A 19,252-nucleotide genomic window follows, 5' to 3' on the forward strand; every position below is an offset into this window, starting at 1 on the left:
TGCTTACACACTAATACGATTTACATTTATACCAGATTCACTACATTTTCTGTATTATAACTACACAAGATTTACACAATTTTACCCTTTTTTAAAAAACAAAGGGGGAACTAGACCTTGGGAGTAGAAAAGAACTTCTATCAAGTACTGGACTACATTGAATCCTAAAACCTGCACATACATGTGCACACATGCAAAAGAGAAAAGAATTACTCCTGAACTGTTTTAGAGATCCTCCTCAAAGTCCTTATTTACATATGCTTACACCCAATCTCACCTGGGTAATGTAGAGGAGACTAATGGTGCCCCAATATCCAGTGCTTTCAAATGCTAAATTAGTCATGTTTACATTAGGTGATAATATCCTTCTACTTAAAATTTCTTAGTATTCACAATATCCCCTTTCTCCTCTTTCTCTGAGCCCATATAAAGTTTATGGAAAGTGTGGAATTATATTGTAGAGAACACATAAGACTTGAAAATAAAACCAGTGCTGTAGGTATTCCTTGTAGATAGTGGACAGAGGTTTACATTACAGAGCCCAACATAAAATGGGCCCCTAAATGGAAAAGCAAGAAACCTTTCTTTCAAGTTCTCATGCACAAAGCTGTATGTGAGGTATGCTGCCCACAGGACATCCTACCAGCAGGGACTCACTGGCAAGATGAGATTCAGGTATCACAAAGGTCTTTGGAAAGCACCCAAAGTGATATAGGAGCATGTGTAATTTCCAGCTTTAAAAATACTGAAGTTACAAGTCTTTTAAGATAAAGAAAAGGGCTGACACCATCAAATGCAAATAAAAATGTCACTCGATCACTCAAGCTCTACTGTGCTTAGAGGTGGGACACGGGCATGAGTTTGGTCTATTTATACAGTCTCCTAGCACAACCTAATGGCACACAATGTATGGAGACCAAAAAAGACAGAGAGATTCTCTACGCTCAGCCACATAGAAAGCCTTGAAATGTTTCCTACTCTTTCTTTACATGGTTAGAAGGTAATGAGAAAATTTTGATCCCTGTTGAAGAAAAAGTCAATTTTTGAGAACTTACAATTTGAGGATAACATTTCACAATTGGGGCTCTAGTCAAGATTTAGAGTATAGAAAGGATGATTTTGTGCTGACCTTGGTTCCATTTCTTTCTGGAGTCTCTCTTCTTCCTTTTTGTCTTTTTGTTCACGAGCAAGACGGCGTCTCTCCGCCAAAAGTTTTGTTGCTTCCTCAGCACTCATGGTTCCTGGTGCGATTTTATTACCAGACTCTAGTTTAAATAAAAATGTCAAACAGTTAGTTTAGGAAACTTCCTGTCTCTCGGTCCAAGAAAGAAGTACAATATAACCCCAAACATTAAAAACCCAGACAATATGTGCATAGAACCAAACTTATAAACCATAAGCAAACTATAGGTGATTTATTCAAAGCCCCAACTGCCCCAACAATAGAATTTACATTTTATTTTAAATAACTACTTATTCCAAAATGTAACACTGTACTTCTACTGTTTTAACTATTTTGAGATAACTCGATCACATAACTGTATGGGAAAAGATTAAGATATACTGACTATAGGGGAAGTCAAGTTTATGTCTGGGCCAAATGAATAGTACAAATCTTAAATGCTTGACTAATCAAAAATACATCGAAGCATACATCTAGAGATTTGTAGCATCATTTTATTACTTTCCAGTTAAACTTTGACGACAGTATGTATATCTGGTTATCATAAAATGGCTTACTGTAGCTAACCAAAGAAACCAAGACTATCAGTAAAGTGAGGTGAAGATGTGGAGGCATATTTTCATATTTTCGTCTGTGTAACTCATTTCTTTATTTTAAACAAACCATCATGTGAAAATGAGAATTTTAAGACCTATCAAGAATGAATAATATGCAATAAAAAGATTATTTCTGTTACAAAGAATTCACTACGAAATTCCTTTAAAAAGCAAAACTCCCTAATGTGTTTAAAATTAAGTAATGTCTGTAGGTGTAAGAGTGTGTGTAACAGGGAAAACAGTGATGTGGCAACTTTCAGGAACCTGCATACAATACAAACCAAGGCACACCACAAGTCTGGTCTATATATGGAACCTGACCTATGTCTCCAGAAGAAAACCTGCTCATCCAGAAATGACTAGATGTGCTCCCTCCAGGAATCATCTAACATCGGAGCTGGAAGAGCCCATGGGGATCACCTAGACCAACCCTCTCATCCAACCTGCACTTTCTGCAGTAGTTTCAAAAATGTACTTTCCAAAATAAAGAGGTGGGGTGAATAAGCAGCTCTGGCAAGGACAAGTAAGCAGAGAAGCTACAATCCAGGGGGACCAATGATTAGTTACATTCTCTTTATCTAAAAGAAAGATCACTCCCTAAAGTTCTCTCCATTGGGGAATAAAATGATACTGACCATTCCCAAAGTACCTCGAGATTTTTTGTGTTGTTAAAAATGAACTTCTTTGAAATAATTTTTTTCATACTGGGGACTGAACCCAGGGATGCTTTACCACCCCTGAGCTACATCTCTAGTACTTTTTAGTTTTCATTTGGGGCAGTGTCTTGCTATGTTGCTTAGGTCTCACCAAGTTGCCCCAAATGGCCTCAAACTTGTGATCCTCCTGCCTCAGCCTCCTGAGTTGCTGGGATTAGAGGCGTGTGCCACCACACCTGGCTTAAAATAAACTTAGTGAAAGAACTTACCCTCAGAGATCATATGCTTTTGGTTCACAGGCTCACATTTGTTTGGGGCTTTAGAAACTGTTTCTCTTTTCTTTTTGACAATACCATCTGGCACAAATAGGGTACGTTGAACAGGTAAGACTTTACAGGGCAGAGGAGCATGTACTAATTGTTTTGACAAGACTGGTGAAGGTGATGGTGGGCGGTTCTTTTGAATATGCCTGCTGAGAAAAAGTAACAAATGTGTTAGTTAATTTTTAGTATACAATTTCATAAAATATTATATCTCAATACTGAGATAATGATAAGAGCATGATTTGAGAGTTTTTATAATAGACAAAAATGAATCCATTTTATGTCTTTTTAAAATATATATATATTTTTAGTTGTTGATGGACCTTTATTTTCTTTATTTATGTGCAGTGCTGAGAATTGAACCCAGTGCCTCACACATGCTGGGCAAGCACTCTACCACTGAGCCACAACCCCAGCCCTTAAAAGTATTTTTTTCCTTCACATGTGTGTTACTGTGCATAGGATAATATTTCATTCATCAAAGATTGACATGAAATTTGTCCTAGTACAACATCTACCAGGACAGTTGCAAGTAGGCTACTTACTTACATAGTATTTACAGGAGAGGGTGGATGAGACCCACTGGCAGGAGATGGTGACTGCGTATCAGATAGTATATTCGAGGATGGGTGCTTCTTGGTAACAGGGCTTGAGATCTGTCTGTCCATTTCTGGTTTCTAAACAGGCCAATGCAGTAGGATATTAGTAATCATTTTATTGCAGCTAGCTTTCTAATAGAAGAACATTCTGAATAAAACACAATTATAGTTCTTTAAATCCCCAAATTTCCTTTGGTGTTTGAAAACCAGGTACAGAGACACTGTCTTCTAGACTAATAAGTTATATTACATAATTCAAATGGATCACAGAAATCATTAATTTATAATAAATTTTTTCTTCAAAACCTATTTCCATTTCCAAGTCTCAATTAAGGATTTGGAAGACGTCTTAAAATCTTTTCTTTGGAGTTCAGAAATAGTTCATATAAACAGTTACATTTTCTCCCTTCAACTAAAACTAAATAATATTCCAGAGTTTGGGGGGAATATTACTCTAGGGCAACAAACATCAGAAATTTTAAATTATTGAATTTTATTGCAGAACACTATAATAACGTTAGCTACATTGTAGAACCCAACCTATTATGATCTGTATAATGAAGTATACATATTTTAATAGGAAATGTGTTCAATAAAATGTGACGAACCTCTGTGGAGTCACTTTTATCCTGGGAGATAATTTCATGCTCACCTTGGGGGACGCCTTGTGGGACACTTCCACCACCATCTTAGGGAGTGATTCCGGGCTTTCCTTGGGTGACGCTTCCAGTTTTCCTTCAAGGGGCACTTCCACACTTGCCTCCAGGGGCACCTCCACATTTGTCTCAGGAAGAGTTTCCACACTCTCCTTGTAGGATGCTTCCGTGTTTGCCTTAGAGGGAGCTTCCATGTTCACCTCAGGGGATGAGTCCATACTCCCCTCAGGGGATGTGTCTAGGCTCACCTCAGAGGAGGCATCCATGCTCACCACAGGAGACACTTCCACACTCACCAAGGGGGATGTTTCTGTGCTCGCTACAGGGGACAATTCCAAGCTCACCACAGGGGAGGCTTCCATGTCCAAGTCATCCATTCTCACCTCGCAGGGTGCTTCCATTCTCACCTTGGGAGTGGCTTCCACATTTACCTTGAAGGGTGTTTCTATTTTCTCCAGGGGAGCCATTTCTAATTTTGTCTGAAGAGGTGTCTTCACTGTTGACTTACAGAACATGATGGAAGTCTTCAATTCGTCACTACTATGGCTACGCAAGGGCACATGGACATATTGGAGGAAGTGATTGGTGACACCTATAAGTGAATGAGGATGGAGAGTAAAATTCCCTAAAGTTAGACATTTGACAAGACAGTATAAGAACAGGAACAGAGAAAAGAGACTGTTTATCAGGAAATCACAGAGATTACATACATTGCAGGAAGTGTTCACCAATAACAGTCACTGTGAAAGCAATGGTCTTTATTGCATATGAAAATAAGATGTTTTTCCAAAGTTGATGTTTACTATTTCTATTTTAATTGCACTACATTTCAGAATGATTTTCATGAAAATTGCAAGATCTTCAACACCTTTAAAAAGTAATCTGAACATCTTCATTGGGACTAGAGATTTTAACCATTACAGATGATTATGCAAGACACTTCATATTTGATTGTTTTAGAAGAGAATTAAGAAAAAGCATTTTCTCACCCATACTAAAACTGTACTAAGACTTAATCAGAGTGGGCTAGATCTCAAATGTCTCTCCCAGCTTCAGCAAACTAAATGTTTTTTTTGGCTAGGGAAGGGGCAAAATGCTAATATTCCATGTCAGCTTGGATGGAAGAAAATGGTAATTCCAATGCTTGGAACCAGGCTACCTCATACACTGCTGGTGGGATTGTAGATTTGTATATTCTCCCTGAGGAGCATTTTGGCAATATGTATCAAAAGCCATTTAAGTAGTATATACTCTTTGTTTTAGCAATTCCACCTCTGGATTTATCCTTAGTAAAAAAATAAAGATAAAAAAACCTAGATAAATATAAAAAAAATGCATGTATATTGTTGCTAATTAAACCATTGTTTAAAACATTGGAATAGTTGAAAATGTAATCCAAATATTCAAAAGAAAACTTGCACTATATTAAGGCAGTCAATAAAGAAGTAATATGCAATTTTTTTGGATAGAGAAAATGATATTTATTAAGTTTAGCAAAGGCAGGTTGTTATCTCATTTTGTGAAAAAATATATATGCAAAGAAAAATATTAAGTTACCAGTGTGTCTTGGAATAGCAGGGAGATTACATTTAAAATCTTTGTTCAGGGCTGGGGATATAGCTCAGTTGGTAGAGTGTTTGCCTCACAAGCACAAGGCCCTGGGTTCAAATCCCCAGCACCGCAAAAAAAAAAAAAAAAAAAAAAAAAAAAAAAAAAAAAAAATCTTTGTTCTATGCTAAATGTTTACTACTTATACAATAAAGTAAGCATTTTTAAAAAGGCCTTTGGTGGTAGCTTTCTTAACACTTGGTACATTTATTTGCCACATCATTTTTAAGTGTAAGTCACAAATTTTCACATGAGCTTGTTAAATATTTAAAATAGAATTACCAATTGACTACTTATGAATAAAACTTGACAAAGTTGTTATTTTTTTAGTTCCTCATTTTTGATGAAGAAAGCAGTTTATTTACATATCTACATGTGCCTAAAGGGTTACATTAATTAACACCAACAATTTGCATTACAGAAAGTATTTGAAGTACAATAAGTAGATTTTTTTGTGTGTGGTCCTAGGGACTGAATCTAGGGGCACTTTACCACTGATCTCTATTTGCAATTCTTTTTATTTTTTATTTTGACACAGGGTCTTGCTAAGTTGCCCAGGCTGGCCTGGAACTTGCCCTCCTCCTGCCTCTGCCTCTGCCTCTGCCTCCTACGTTACTGAGATTACACATGCGCATTACCACACTCAGCTCTATAATTAGACTTTTATTGGTTATAGACATTTAAGACAAAATATTGAGTTTTTCATGGTGGCAATCTATTAACCTAAAACAAAACTAATCAGAAATATCTAGATTAGTGGTAGAGGAAACTGGCAGAAAATAATCTGACATACGTATATCTGGGCATAAAGCATGTCAGCAAACAGAGCACTATAAGAAAGGCTGATAAAATTTTGATTCATTTTAATAATCACATGAAAATGACAGAAAAAAAGAGGTGGGATGTAGTCTGGAAAGGAAAAAGCAGAGGGGCAAAATAATGGGGACAATACAGTAGACCTTTCCATTATTGGGGGTATCTTGCTGTCCACAGGCTATGTAAACTATAAATGAAAAAGTCCACATAATCCTGAAGATTTGTTTTGTTTTACTAACAATCTTTATGTCCCTAATTAAAAGCTGAATTAAAGGTAGTTCAATGTTATTGTTCCATATTTTAGAAAACAAGAAGGTATAGCAGGAATTTTCTTCTTTGATATTAGTGAAGTTCTTCAATACTTTTAGAGCCCATAGAGGTTTAAAATTTAACCACCAGTTGGGTATGTGTTACATGTTCATAATCCCAGTTCTCCAGGAACTCAGCCTGGGCAACTTAGTGGGGCCCTGTCTCAAAATAAAAACAAACAAAAAAACTCACAAAGTGCAAGGGATGAAGCTCAGTGGTAAAGAACCCCTGGGTTCCATCTGCAGTAATGCGAAAATAAATAGTTGAATAAACAAAATAAAATTTAACAACCACCACCAAGTTAGCTATCTCATCCTATTAATTACCCATTACACAGATTACTCTTCCATGCTAGAAATTTTGTAACTATGATGATTTAAATTATTTTGACACCTAAAAGCAAAAAGTATTAGAGCCTACTTTTTAAGTGCAAATGTGAATACTTTCAGGCTTTCTTCCATATGCCTGTTACCTGGAGTATCTTTTCCTTGGATGGGTAATGAAGCAGCATTCTTGCTTCTGGCTACAGATGCTCTTGTTGGGATAAGCAGGCGACTGATTAGATTATTCTCTGAGGGATTGTTATAAAATCGACGAGCTAAATGATGAGAACAAATAAAAAAGCATTCAATTTGAGCTCTTTACACACAAATAAACACAAAACAAGAATGATCAATGTGAACTGCTGTAAAAAGTGGTAATATTCCCAACAATACATAATAGGATTGAACACTTAATCCAACCAGATTGCACTGTCAGTGCAACCTGAATTACCTGAATTAAGGAGGAAAGGCCACAACATACCACAATAAACCCAAGGAAGAAATGCAGGTAACATATTTGACATAACCACTTCCCACAGTATGGAGTCCTTATGGAGAGACTCACACATGGAGAAAAAGAATTGCGTATCACAAAAACATCTTTACATGGATTCCCATAGATACAGGTCACTGACAACCATCATGGTCAAATCTGTTGCCAAAAGCTCCCAGGAGTTGACTGAGATTTTTTGTTAAAAATGAGCTTTGTTGTAAACAAATATCTTGCTCTGATACATATTTATGTTCCTAAAGATCCCTGTGACAATGGCATTTGTCCCAATAGTATTGAACCTGAATCAATTAAGTAGAGAGTCTTCTGTAAGTGAATGGATTGGTGTGAAACAAAAAGCAACAAAACACATATGAAAGGGAAATGGTGGGGGAAAAGATGTTAAAATAACCTACTTTAAAGATATACTTTAGTAATAATTATGAATTTTTGTGTAATAATCAGCAATGAAAACCTGCAGAAAACAGAGCAAAGCTTTGTTCAAAATGTGGCCAATAATTTATAACTTCTAAATGCAAGTTCATAGAATGTCTGAAGTGAAACAAGTCCTGCAGTCCAAGCCTACCTGTCTATACCAACATTCTTTATTTCTTTAGCTTCATTATAGACCACTTGGTGAGATGATGATAAGAATTCTATACCTCATTTAAAGAAAGATTTTTCTGGCTTCTGCCAAATAAGCAAAGCATGCTTTTTAGTTAAAGAACAGATATTTTAAGCCAATCCCAAAAAACTAAAGGCCGAATGTTCTCTCTCTCTCTTTTTTTTTTGGTGGTGCTGGGGATTGAACCCAGGGCCTTGAGTACTCCTACCAACTGAGCTATATCCCCAGCCCCGAATGTTCTCTTATATGTGGATGCTAACACACAAGAAGGAGTGAAGGAGAAGAATAGAAGTTCACTGAATTAAACAAAGGGAAATGGGATGGGAATAGGAAAGACAGTGGAATGAATGTAACATCACTTTCCTTGTACATATATGAATACACCACAGTGAATTTCCATATCATGTACATCCACAAAACTGGGATCCTAATTAGAATGATTGTACTCCATGTTTGTATAAATATGTCAAAATAAACTCTATTGTCATGTATAACTAAAATGAATTTTAAAAAAAGATATTTTGGGGCTGGGGACATATTTCATTGGTATAGTATTCATCTGGCACAATCAACCTTTATGTGGATGCCCACAGATACATGACACTGACGATCATAATGGTCAAGTCCATTGCCAAAAACTCCCAGGAGCTGACAGAGCTTTTTTGATAAAAGTGAATTTTGTTGTAAAAAATATCTTGCTCCAATCAATATTTACGTTCCTAAAGATCCCTGCAAAAGTGGCATTTGTTCCAATAGGATTTAACCTGAATTAATTAAGTAGAGAGTCTTCTGTAAGTGAATGAATTGGTGTAAAACGAAAAGCAACAAAACACATATGAAAGGGTTTCATCTGCAGAACCTCAAGGAGAAAAAAGGATGCTTTGGTTTTCAGTTTTGGAAATGATTTTTTAAGCAATTCAATGTTGACATCAATATACATTTTTAACCACTATTTATGACTTGTACTTAGAAATAACTAATCACCTGGCTTGTCCTCCATGTGTTCTATGTCAGTAGATGAATGTACTTTGTTTTCTCTTCTAGTCAAAGATGAGCTTCTCTTATTTTCTGTTTTTCCTAGAGATCAAGAGCAAAGAAGTATTATTTTTTGTAAATGACTCAAACATATTATTTCAGAAGTCACACATTTTTACAGTTTTTTATCTTGTCTACCCTTGCTTGTAAGAATTTAATTTCAAATACTATACAGAGATTCTAAATGTCCAAAATTAAAACGAATTTACTCTTTGTTATCTGAAATGAAAAATAAAGCTATTTAGAAAATGGTAAAATTCTAGAGGTAAAATGTCTGATATTACCCATAATATCAAAGTTCCCAAATCAGGAATATACAACCTTTAATTTTAGACACAATCCATGATGTCTAATATGAAAAGTGATTAATATTTTAGTTATAACCAGTATTTTTTAAACAAAAGTGAGTATTAATATTTGGAAAAAAATGTCACGACTTATGCAACCCAACCATTCACAAGGTAAAACAATCTGCTTCCAGCAGACACTTCTTCATTTTACTTGAAATATTCTAGCTCTGAATACTGAGGAATGTCTATTTGAAAAAAAACAATTTCTCTTTTGGAGATCTGTAAATTAAAGTACATACTGACAATCTAACATCATTTGAAAATTTCTTGAATTGATAATATGATTGATAGCATGAACCACAAAGTTGTAAGCGAGTCAAGTGATTAAGTCATATAATTCCTCATTAGCATACTGCAAGCTATGACAAAATAGTATGAATAGTTACGAGTCAGCAATGAGTGGAAGAAAAATAGACTATTTGAATCAACCAAGATTTAAAACAGGATTATTTAAAATATAACATGTTAAAGATTGTGAACTTATTTGAGTTTGAAATGTTGATCTCTCTGGATTGAATAGATCTCATTTCAAATTAAAGAGATTTTCTGGAATCATTAATTATAGCATTCATCACTTCAGAGCATATGACATACTGTACCTTTAAGTAGGTTACTTCCCAAAGTATCTTCCACACATACCTTCTATTAAAAACTAGTAAAGAAATCATTTGAAAAGTTACTTGGTATTGCTCCTTCAATGTAATTTATCTAATTATTACCTTGTAAGTCATCATCTGTCCCTTCTCTTTATGTGTTTCATGAATATGGCAAGTGGACATATCAATGAAAGCACAGTATTACATAGCATTATATTAAATCTCTGCCAGTTCTTGAAAAGAATTAGATTTTAAAACAGCACTTGTAGAACAACATGAGACACTAATACACTATTGCAATTATTGCTATCTAATTTTTCTAAAGGATTTAGTTGGTAAGCAATATATTAATTTTACCATGAGACAAGCAAGGTGCTAGAGGAAAAGTCTTCCTACATTAATCTATGAATGAACCCAGGCTACACATAAAAGTGCTTTGGGAAAGAACAGTGAGGGTGGAGGTGGTACGTGGATCCAACTTTTCTGAGACTACTACAAGAGAAAATGTGATAGAATCAGACTGGCAACAAAATTAAACAAAAGACAAAACAAAATAAAAGCCCATAGTTCCAATTCTAAGGGTTCTAAGACAAATAATAGATGAGTTTGAACAAAACAAAAATTCTTTTTCCCCTGAACCTATCACAACTATAATATTGCTTTGGACAAAAACAGGAATCCTTTCCACTAGGTTAGTCACTGTTACAATTAACTATTCTTTAAATGGTACCACCCAGAATGTTTTGCTGTACTAGAATTTTAAAGTCAGTCATCAAGCACTGCTCGAAATTGCCAAAGCACCTAATAATACACAGAAACATTTTAAATTCAAACTATTATGATGTCTATTCAAGGCATAGAAATGATATTGCTTCCTCTTTTTTTGTCTGTTTATCTTTGAGACAGGGTCTCAATATATTGCCTAGGCTGACTCCTAACCTCCTGGGCTCAAAATCCTCCCATTTCAGCCTCCAGAGTGGCTGGGATTACAGGCAAAGGCCACCACACTCAACTGTCTTCACCCTTTTTAATGGCCAAATTTGAGAGAATGATGCAGAATTTTTTTCCCCTATGTTTTTCTTGCCAAGATCATTCCTATTGCTTCCTCTGGAAAGACAAAAGTATTTTTCCCCTTAGATTCATAGATTCTGTTGCTTAGAACATTTCAATATATGGTGTTTTAGTGAGAAATACCATGTGCAAAAAGTCAGAAATGCTCACTGACACACAAGTATAGATTTTTTTAAAAATAAGGAATACTGAGCAGGGGTGTAGCTCAGTGATAAGAGTACTTGCCTAGCATGTGCAAGGCCCTAGGTTCAATCTCCAGCACAAAAAAGTACAAAAATAAAAAAATACTAATTAAAAGGGAAAACTCCAGGAACAAAAAGGTATTTAAAGTATTCATGACAGATAACTTAATTTTATTTAAAACAACACTGCATTGTTAACTATGAGGATTTATTTACTGGAGCCTTGGCAATACTCTTATCATTAAAGTGTTTAGAGAGACCCTGTTTCTAAATAAAATATGAAAAAGGGGTGGGGATGTGTCTCAGGGGTTAGGTGCCCCTGGGTTCAATCCCCAGTACCAAAAAATAAATAAATAAATAAAGCATGTTAAGGTAGAAATCATTGTATTTTTTGAGGTCTTAACTATGAAACAAGGAAGTCAATTGTACTTGCCTATCTATTTCACAAGTTCACTGTAGATAACAAATATATGTAAAGCACATCATACCTGTTTCTTCTACACTGGCATATGACACAAATTTAAATATAAATTTACTGTGTGTAGCGTTTTTGTTTAGGACTCCTTACAATCTCGCTGTAAATGCAACGTTTTACTAATAGCCAACATTTAAATACGTACATTAGTGAACTTAAAATTTGACAATTGTGTTCATTACCAGGTCTGTTTTCAGAATTTGCCATGGCGGAGCCTTCCCATGACCATCTCTTTTGCCGTTGTTCAACACGATTACTCCGTTCCAAAGTACGAGAAAGAACAGCTCTATATTTTTCCTATTTAAAATAAATGCCAACACATTTTTATACATTCATTATATTAGTAAAATTTTGATTCGTGGTTTAGAAAGCAAATCTCATCAGCAAGTTACATTATCAGATAGCAGTTAAACTTTTATCAGATAAAAGTTTAAAATATTGGAGACATGTTTCAGGTACCAATTGATACCAGTGCTTCTTCTGAATAGCTTCTTTTTTGTTTTATGGACCCTGCATCAATCAACTGATCATGCTTCCTCTTTGCCTATATCATTAGGAAATTTAGAGTCAAATCTGTGGTCTATTTCTATTTTTTTTTAAATTTTGGTAGTAGGGACTGAACCCAGGGGTGCTTAACCTCTGAACCACATCCCCAGCTCTTTTTATTTTTTATTTTGAGACAGGATCTCGCTAAGTTGCTCAGGCCATCACTATGTCACTGAGGCTGCTTTGAACTCATGAATCTCCTGCCGCAGCCTCCTGAGCTGCTGGGATTACAGGCTTGCGCCACCATGCCTGGCTTGTGGTCTATTTCCAGCAATTGAAAAAATGGAGTGGTAGACTTTTGTGTATGCTAATCATATCTTACCTGCCTTAATACCTTTATCTACCTCAATTCTCCCCTCTGCTTGATTCCCTCAACCATTAATTTTGTTATCTGGTGTGATATGTATTTTTAAAATTCTCTTAAATTTTTGTGAAATAAAGTAAGAAAAAAATCAGCACACATATCAGTAAAATCTTTGCCAGAGTCATCTATTATACCCACATCTATAACAGCTTAATTCTGGTGTCAACTAACAAAAATAAAGTTTTAAAAAAGATAACTTATGTCTTTGTCTTAATCTCAACCGTGAACTAAACTGGTCAGATCAGAACTACACAATTGCCATGCTGTGACAGAAGAGCTGCACTCCAAAATGAGTTCTTTATTCAGATATTTCTCATTTCCGTGTGTAACATACCATGCACTATACTTGAGTAAGCAAATCAACCTCAAGGCCAGAGGTTTTCTACTCTTCCTTAACAACCGTTTCATAGCAACATCATCCTTCTAATATCCCCACAATTTCTCTGAGGGCAAAGATAAACATACTAGGAAAATGAAACAGAATTTATGTAATGGCAATATTTGAAAATTGTATTTTCTAACAGAAAGTCAAGTTGTTCTAAGTTGCTTAGAAACCCTGAAACTATAATAGACTAAAACCAGAGAAGAACTTTGCCTTACAAAAATATTTCTGATCCATAAGAATTGTATCCCATTGTTTTCAAATGTACTGACCCCTAGGTGCTGTCTTTCAGCACAGATTTCTGTCAAATCTGTGGCTGTCCACAGCTCATGTGCAAGTTTCCATCTTGTGTCATATATATCTCTTCTCTATGCTCACCTCTCCTCTGCTCTTCAAAATTATTCTCTGGTTTCCTATAGCGAAGCCTACTTACAGTGCTCCCTGTCCCCTACTCTTGTCTGGGACTCCCTCACACTACCTCTCTGGGGTTCTCTTCTTCCTTTCTGCCCGTTTTTGGCCATGACATTGTCATTTTGTTATATTCTCTTCTCTGTGCTCTCTATTTCAACTTCTTTTTTTACTAAGATGGTCCTTTTCTTTCTCTCCTCTCTCCCCTCTCAGTCCCTGGATCTGTCTCTCTCCTCCAAGGACTCTCCCTCAATCCACACACAATTTCTATTTTACATTATTTGGTTCTTGAACTGTCTTTCCTTAGTTCCTACTCGTTTCTCTGGTTTTCATGAGGACATGTTTCACAGAAGACAATGAAAACTGATAAGAAATTATGAATGATATTATACTAATACTGGAACATGAAACCTGCAGATCACAAACAACCACAGAATAGATTCAGGTTGGGCTGGGAATGTGCCTAAGTGTTTAAGCACCCCTGGGTTCAATCCCTGGTAACGAAAAATAAAAAGAAAAGAAAAAGGTTCAGGTTGGGTATGGTGGTGTACACCTATAATTTCAACTATTTACTCTGAAGGCTGAGGCAGGAGAACTCTAAGTTTGAGGCCAGCCTGGGCAACTTAGTGAGACCTTATCTCAAAATTTACAAAGAATTGGAGGCTGTAAATAGAGCTCAGTGGTACAGCCCACCTGGCTTCAATCCCCAGTACTGAAAAAAAAGTGTTCAGGAAGGCAGAAAGGAAAGAGTAACAGACCATGGATGGGAAACAAAAGTCAACAAGAAAATATGGAAGATATCCACATGGGGCACAGGGCTGTGGATGAAGCCCATGTGAGAGCAACTACATATACCAGAAAGAAAGAAAAGTTTAAGTAACACAGAGAAAGACAAAGAAAAGAAGTTTCACAGGGAGAAATGGAACCAAAGAGACAAGGAGAACAAAAGAAATACAAAAATTAGAGCAACAGAAAATAAGGGAGATTAAAAATACCTACATACCAAGAGAATGACAGGCAGATCTAAAAGATGGGAAAAAGCATGGAGACTCTAAGACAAAGAAAATAGAAAGAAAAGTGAGTGGTCTGAGGAAGAAAAGTCAGGGTCAGAGAGTTAAAATATATTTAGGGACACTATAGTCAGTGGAAAAAAGAGACATTGTCACAGAGAACATGACAGATTCAGAAGGAGTCAAGTGGTAAAAGGCCTGAGAGAAAAATTTAAGATCAAAAAAAGGAAAATCATAGAGAATGACAGGTAATCAGATGTACAGTAAAGAAAACAAAAGACACACTGAATGCAGAGGTACACCAGGGAAGAAAGGAGGCATAAGGAAGTCACTGGCTCACACAAAGGACATGTCACACACCAAAGAGTTCAGAAAGGAAAAGAGCGGCAGTGCCACAAAACAAGAGAACAAATGCTGAATGCTGACCATGAACCACAGGCCCAAAGGGGCCAAGTCAGAAAAGGGACTGTGAAGCACAGAAGGGACAGGGGCAGGGAGGGAGACAGTGGGCACACACAAGAGGCAGTCAGTGAACACAGAAGGGGAGAGAACATGCTCTGATTTGGCTGGGGATTCACACAATTAGAGGAGTCGAGAGAAATTGGTAAAAGACAGAACTGCTCTGGGCAAACCCCAGAACACAGGTATATCCTATGAGCCATATTCCATATGGGGCACTGTTCCTAGATCTGCAAGGTTACTCCTTCCTGAGGTTAGGGTCTAAGCTCCTAGGACCTTATCAGGACAGGGCAAGAGCCTCTCCTGCTGAAGGAAGGAAAAGGGAAGAAGAGAAGAAGAGCTGGGACTGAGTCCTTTTCTACAGGGGAGTAAAGGCAGACAAGAATAAAATAAATAAAAATATTTCAGATTCAGGCAACATATGGTATCATCTGATGAATAGGCTATAAAATTACAAACCCTTTCTTCCTCGAATTTTTGTTTTCTTTTTTCTTCTGCAGATATTCTCCGCCGCTCATCTTTTTCTTTTTGTTCTCTTAGTTTTCGTTGCTTTTCTTCCAGCTGTTTTTCGTACTGGAGCTTGGCCTTTCTTTCTTTTTCAAGTAGTTGTATTTCTTTACTGGCTGAAAAAGTCCAAACACAATTTCAAGGTATAAGAGCCAAGAAAAAATTTGTTTTCCACATTGCACATGAAGAAAATGGCTAATGTGTCTCATTGTCTTTCTTAAAACAACATAACCTGGCTAGTAACTAAAGATTTATTATGTAAGTGAATAAAGGTGGCCACTAAAGAACTATTTTTCACTAGGTGCTCATTTAACTCTGGTGATTTGGAGTATCTAAGCCAGATGACTCTCATCCTGGCCAAATGATAATTCCAAATTAAGGGGTTGGGAATGTAGTTCAGCGGTAGAATGCTTGCCTAGCATGCACAACATCCTGGGTGCCATCCCCAACACTGAAAACAAAAACAAAAATAACCCCAAACTAACAAATACTTTCTTCATGTAATATTTTTGTTGGTTTGAGCTGAAGACAAACTCTACCAGATTAACATGCTGCATTTTAAAATACAAATTAAAAAGAACAAATAGCCAGAACATATTTGCTTCCTTCTACTAGGAAACATCTTTCAAAGTCCTCTCTACACATGCCATATTAAGCATGTAGGTTTTACATTAATGGACTTGGCCATACATCAAATTATAGAAGAGTATATTTTCCTATATTCAAAATTTCCCTAACTACAACCTGGAGGGAATCTATGCAATTATAAAATACTCTATCAAGATAATATTCTTTCCATATTTCCTCCATCAAAACAAAGATGATTTATATTCCACTTGAATAAAGGTCAGCAATAGTTTTGTCAGTAGATTGAGAAGATCAAAGAAAGATACATGGTTGGAAGGCACACTCTTTGTAGATTGTAGAAAAATTTTTCTTGTAGGTCTTAATTTATACAAAGTCATATTATAGAACCATAGCAAAAAGACACATTATTTTATTTTTAATTTTAGAATCTTTTTTTTGGTACTGGAGATTGAATTCAGGGCAACTGAACAACTGACCCCAGCCCTTCTTTATATTTTATTTTCAAGACAGGGTATCACTAAGTTGCTCAGGGTCTCACTACATTGCTGAGGCTGGCTTTGAACTCACAATCCTCCTGCCTCAGTCTCCCAAGACACTGGGATTATAGGCATATACCACCGCACCGGGTTTAGAATCTCTTTTACTGAAATCCCATTCTGCTTGTTTTCATAGATGTTGAAGAAACATTCATAACTTACCTTTTAGAGAATTACAGACAACAAACTACATCTTCAAAAATTATTTAGTGAAAGAATTTTATCTGATTTGGTAACTGGATTTAATCCAATATAATACTCTTTTATATAATAAGTTATTACCTATCATATAAACACACAGGAAAACCAAGTAAAACCAATTCGGACATATACAAACTTTACATGAAATTCATTCATTTTGATATAAATAAAAGTCCAAAATATACCTTCTTGTTGTCTTTTTCTTTCTTCTCTGCGCTCCTTTGCTAATTTTTGTTTTAAGTCATTTTTAAGAACAGACCCGTCTATTACTTAAAAAAAAAAGAATACAGACATTAATATGCTATCAAATCTTAAAGGTACAACACTTTGACATTCTTGAAGCATTAAAGAAATTATACCTGGTTTAAATGCTGATCTTATAGTTGGAGACTGACTTGAAAAAGAGCTAACTCCACTTTGATCTCGCCTTTCTTTTGCAACTGCTTGAGCGGCAGCAACTAAAATATCAGAAAATAAAGGAAAGGGATTAGATATCAAGAATACAAACAGGAAATAGAGGGGTCAATTTTATGTGATGATAAAGGACTGGGTCACTTCTATAAGGTAAAACAGTGACTGCTTAATCTGGATCAACAATAAAGATGTACTGAATACCTACAATGTTCAACAATACTTGAATAAAGAATTAAAAGTGTTTGCTATGGATGTGCCAAAGTATTTGTGAACATAAAGGCAACTGGATTGTATGTGGCAGCACAAGTTTGTGGATCAGTGAGGAGCCAGTGATTGACAGCTCTCCAAAATGCTTCAGGTAGGACATTACATCAAGGAGTAGAAAAACTGAGCAGACAAACAACGGGAAAAATAAGTTTCACCATAACATGGGAATTCAGGAAATAAGTGGTTAAAAATTTATGGGTCTGAATCTGGAAGCACAGTATGAACAGTGAAAACCTCAGTGCTTGGACCCAATATCTAGAAGTACATTTATAAGTTATCTAGAACAGGGGCTTTCTATGCTGGCTGTGAACTAGAATCACCTGAGTCAATTTAAAAACATTAGCAATGCCTAATCCAGTCCCAAGTGGGGCCCAAGCACCTGCAATTGTTAAAAGCTCCATTCTCTTTCTTTCCTCTTTTTGGTGTGTGTTGGGGATTGAACCAAGGCCTTCCTGTATCCGGTATTCTTAGCACTCTGAGCTACACCCCACCCCCAGGACCCCCAAAGCTCTATTCTAATTCACAGGGAAGGTGGAGGGAGCAGCAAAGTCAAGAAGGAATCTCCAATGATAAATCATTCTATGTAGAAAAATGTCAAGCAAACAAATACAAATTATGCAAAGTGCTAACATATGTAAACAGGCAGAAAAGAGAGAAAACAAACTTCAGTAAGGACAATGTGTAACATTAAGAGACTACAGTTTGAGAGAAAGTAAGAAAAACTATAGAATGATACACATGGGTGATCTCTGAATCCTTTGATTCCGTGTGTGGTTGTAGCTAAAATACCCCCCAATCCTGGGCTTCTTTAGGAAAAGTATGGAGAATAACACTGAAAACTGTTTTACTCCTGTGTAAAAGCACAGAAAACATGCCCCTTTGAAACTGCACATGAGTCTGGTTACCATGTATGAGGAAAAATATAACAAAGATGGGCAATCAAAATAAATAAGGGAAAGGAGGGGCTGGGACTGAGGCTCAGCGATGGAGCACTTGCCTGGCATGTGTGAGGCACTGGGATCGATCAATCCTCAGTACTATATAATAAATGAATTTTAAAAAAAGGTTAAAATTGTTGTAAAAATAAGGGAAAAGAGGTGCTGTCCTTGCACTTAAGCTACATTAGGGAGTTATTTTTCAGGGTAACCTTGAAAGTGACATCACAAATGCTGCCATAGGGATCACCATTTCAAGAGGGAAAGGGTTTCTTATTTGACCCAGGGACCTAACAACTCGGATCATCTAGGACCTGTCTAAATTTGAAGATGAGACTCTTCTCAGCTTCCTTGATAATTCAACTACTGGCAATTTTGTGGACCACAATTATCTTGTGAATTTGAGCACTAGTGAACAAACAATAATTCTTACAAATAGTCTATAAATTGAACCCTTCCACATACTTCCCCACTCACAACATTTCTGTGAACATAAAGGGAACAATAAAGTAGTTTGTAGTGTTGTTTTTGCACATTTGGTACTCCTACTTAGAAGTTCAAAAATTGGAGTCTGAATTTGACAGTTGGTCAGCTTAATTGACAATTTCATTCAAAAGGTATGATTTTACCGGATTATAAAGATCTTTTAAAATTTTTAGTTGTAGATGGACATCATAACTTAATTTATTTATTTATTTATTTATTTTTTATTATGTGGTGCTGAGGATAGAACACAATGCCT

The 19,252-nt window shown here is 36.1% G+C and overlaps 1 protein-coding gene across 3 annotated transcripts in view; it reads right to left on the reverse strand.

The window, feature by feature from the left end:
• Map7d3 (MAP7 domain containing 3) overlaps positions 1 to 19,252 on the reverse strand; it is a 30,622-nt gene that overhangs the window by 7,877 nt on the left and 3,493 nt on the right. For 2 of the 3 annotated variants that reach the window (XM_047536930.1, XM_047536927.1), the window contains exons 2-11: positions 17,254 to 17,352; positions 17,080 to 17,163; positions 15,522 to 15,685; positions 12,076 to 12,190; positions 9,169 to 9,261; positions 7,219 to 7,344; positions 4,010 to 4,605; positions 3,308 to 3,435; positions 2,705 to 2,907; positions 1,130 to 1,265 (exon numbers count right to left, since the gene is read on the reverse strand). In XM_047536930.1, coding sequence (XP_047392886.1) covers positions 1,130 to 1,265; positions 2,705 to 2,907; positions 3,308 to 3,435; positions 4,010 to 4,605; positions 7,219 to 7,344; positions 9,169 to 9,261; positions 12,076 to 12,190; positions 15,522 to 15,685; positions 17,080 to 17,163; positions 17,254 to 17,352 — 1,744 coding nt within the window. The remainder of the gene's footprint in view (positions 1 to 1,129; positions 1,266 to 2,704; positions 2,908 to 3,307; positions 3,436 to 4,009; positions 4,606 to 7,218; positions 7,345 to 9,168; positions 9,262 to 12,075; positions 12,191 to 15,521; positions 15,686 to 17,079; positions 17,164 to 17,253; positions 17,353 to 19,252) is intronic. The other variant, XM_047536929.1, reaches the window with a different exon arrangement.

Source organism: Sciurus carolinensis, chromosome X, assembly GCF_902686445.1.
Source record: "Sciurus carolinensis chromosome X, mSciCar1.2, whole genome shotgun sequence".
In the NCBI taxonomy this organism is placed as follows: Eukaryota; Metazoa; Chordata; class Mammalia; order Rodentia; family Sciuridae; genus Sciurus; species Sciurus carolinensis.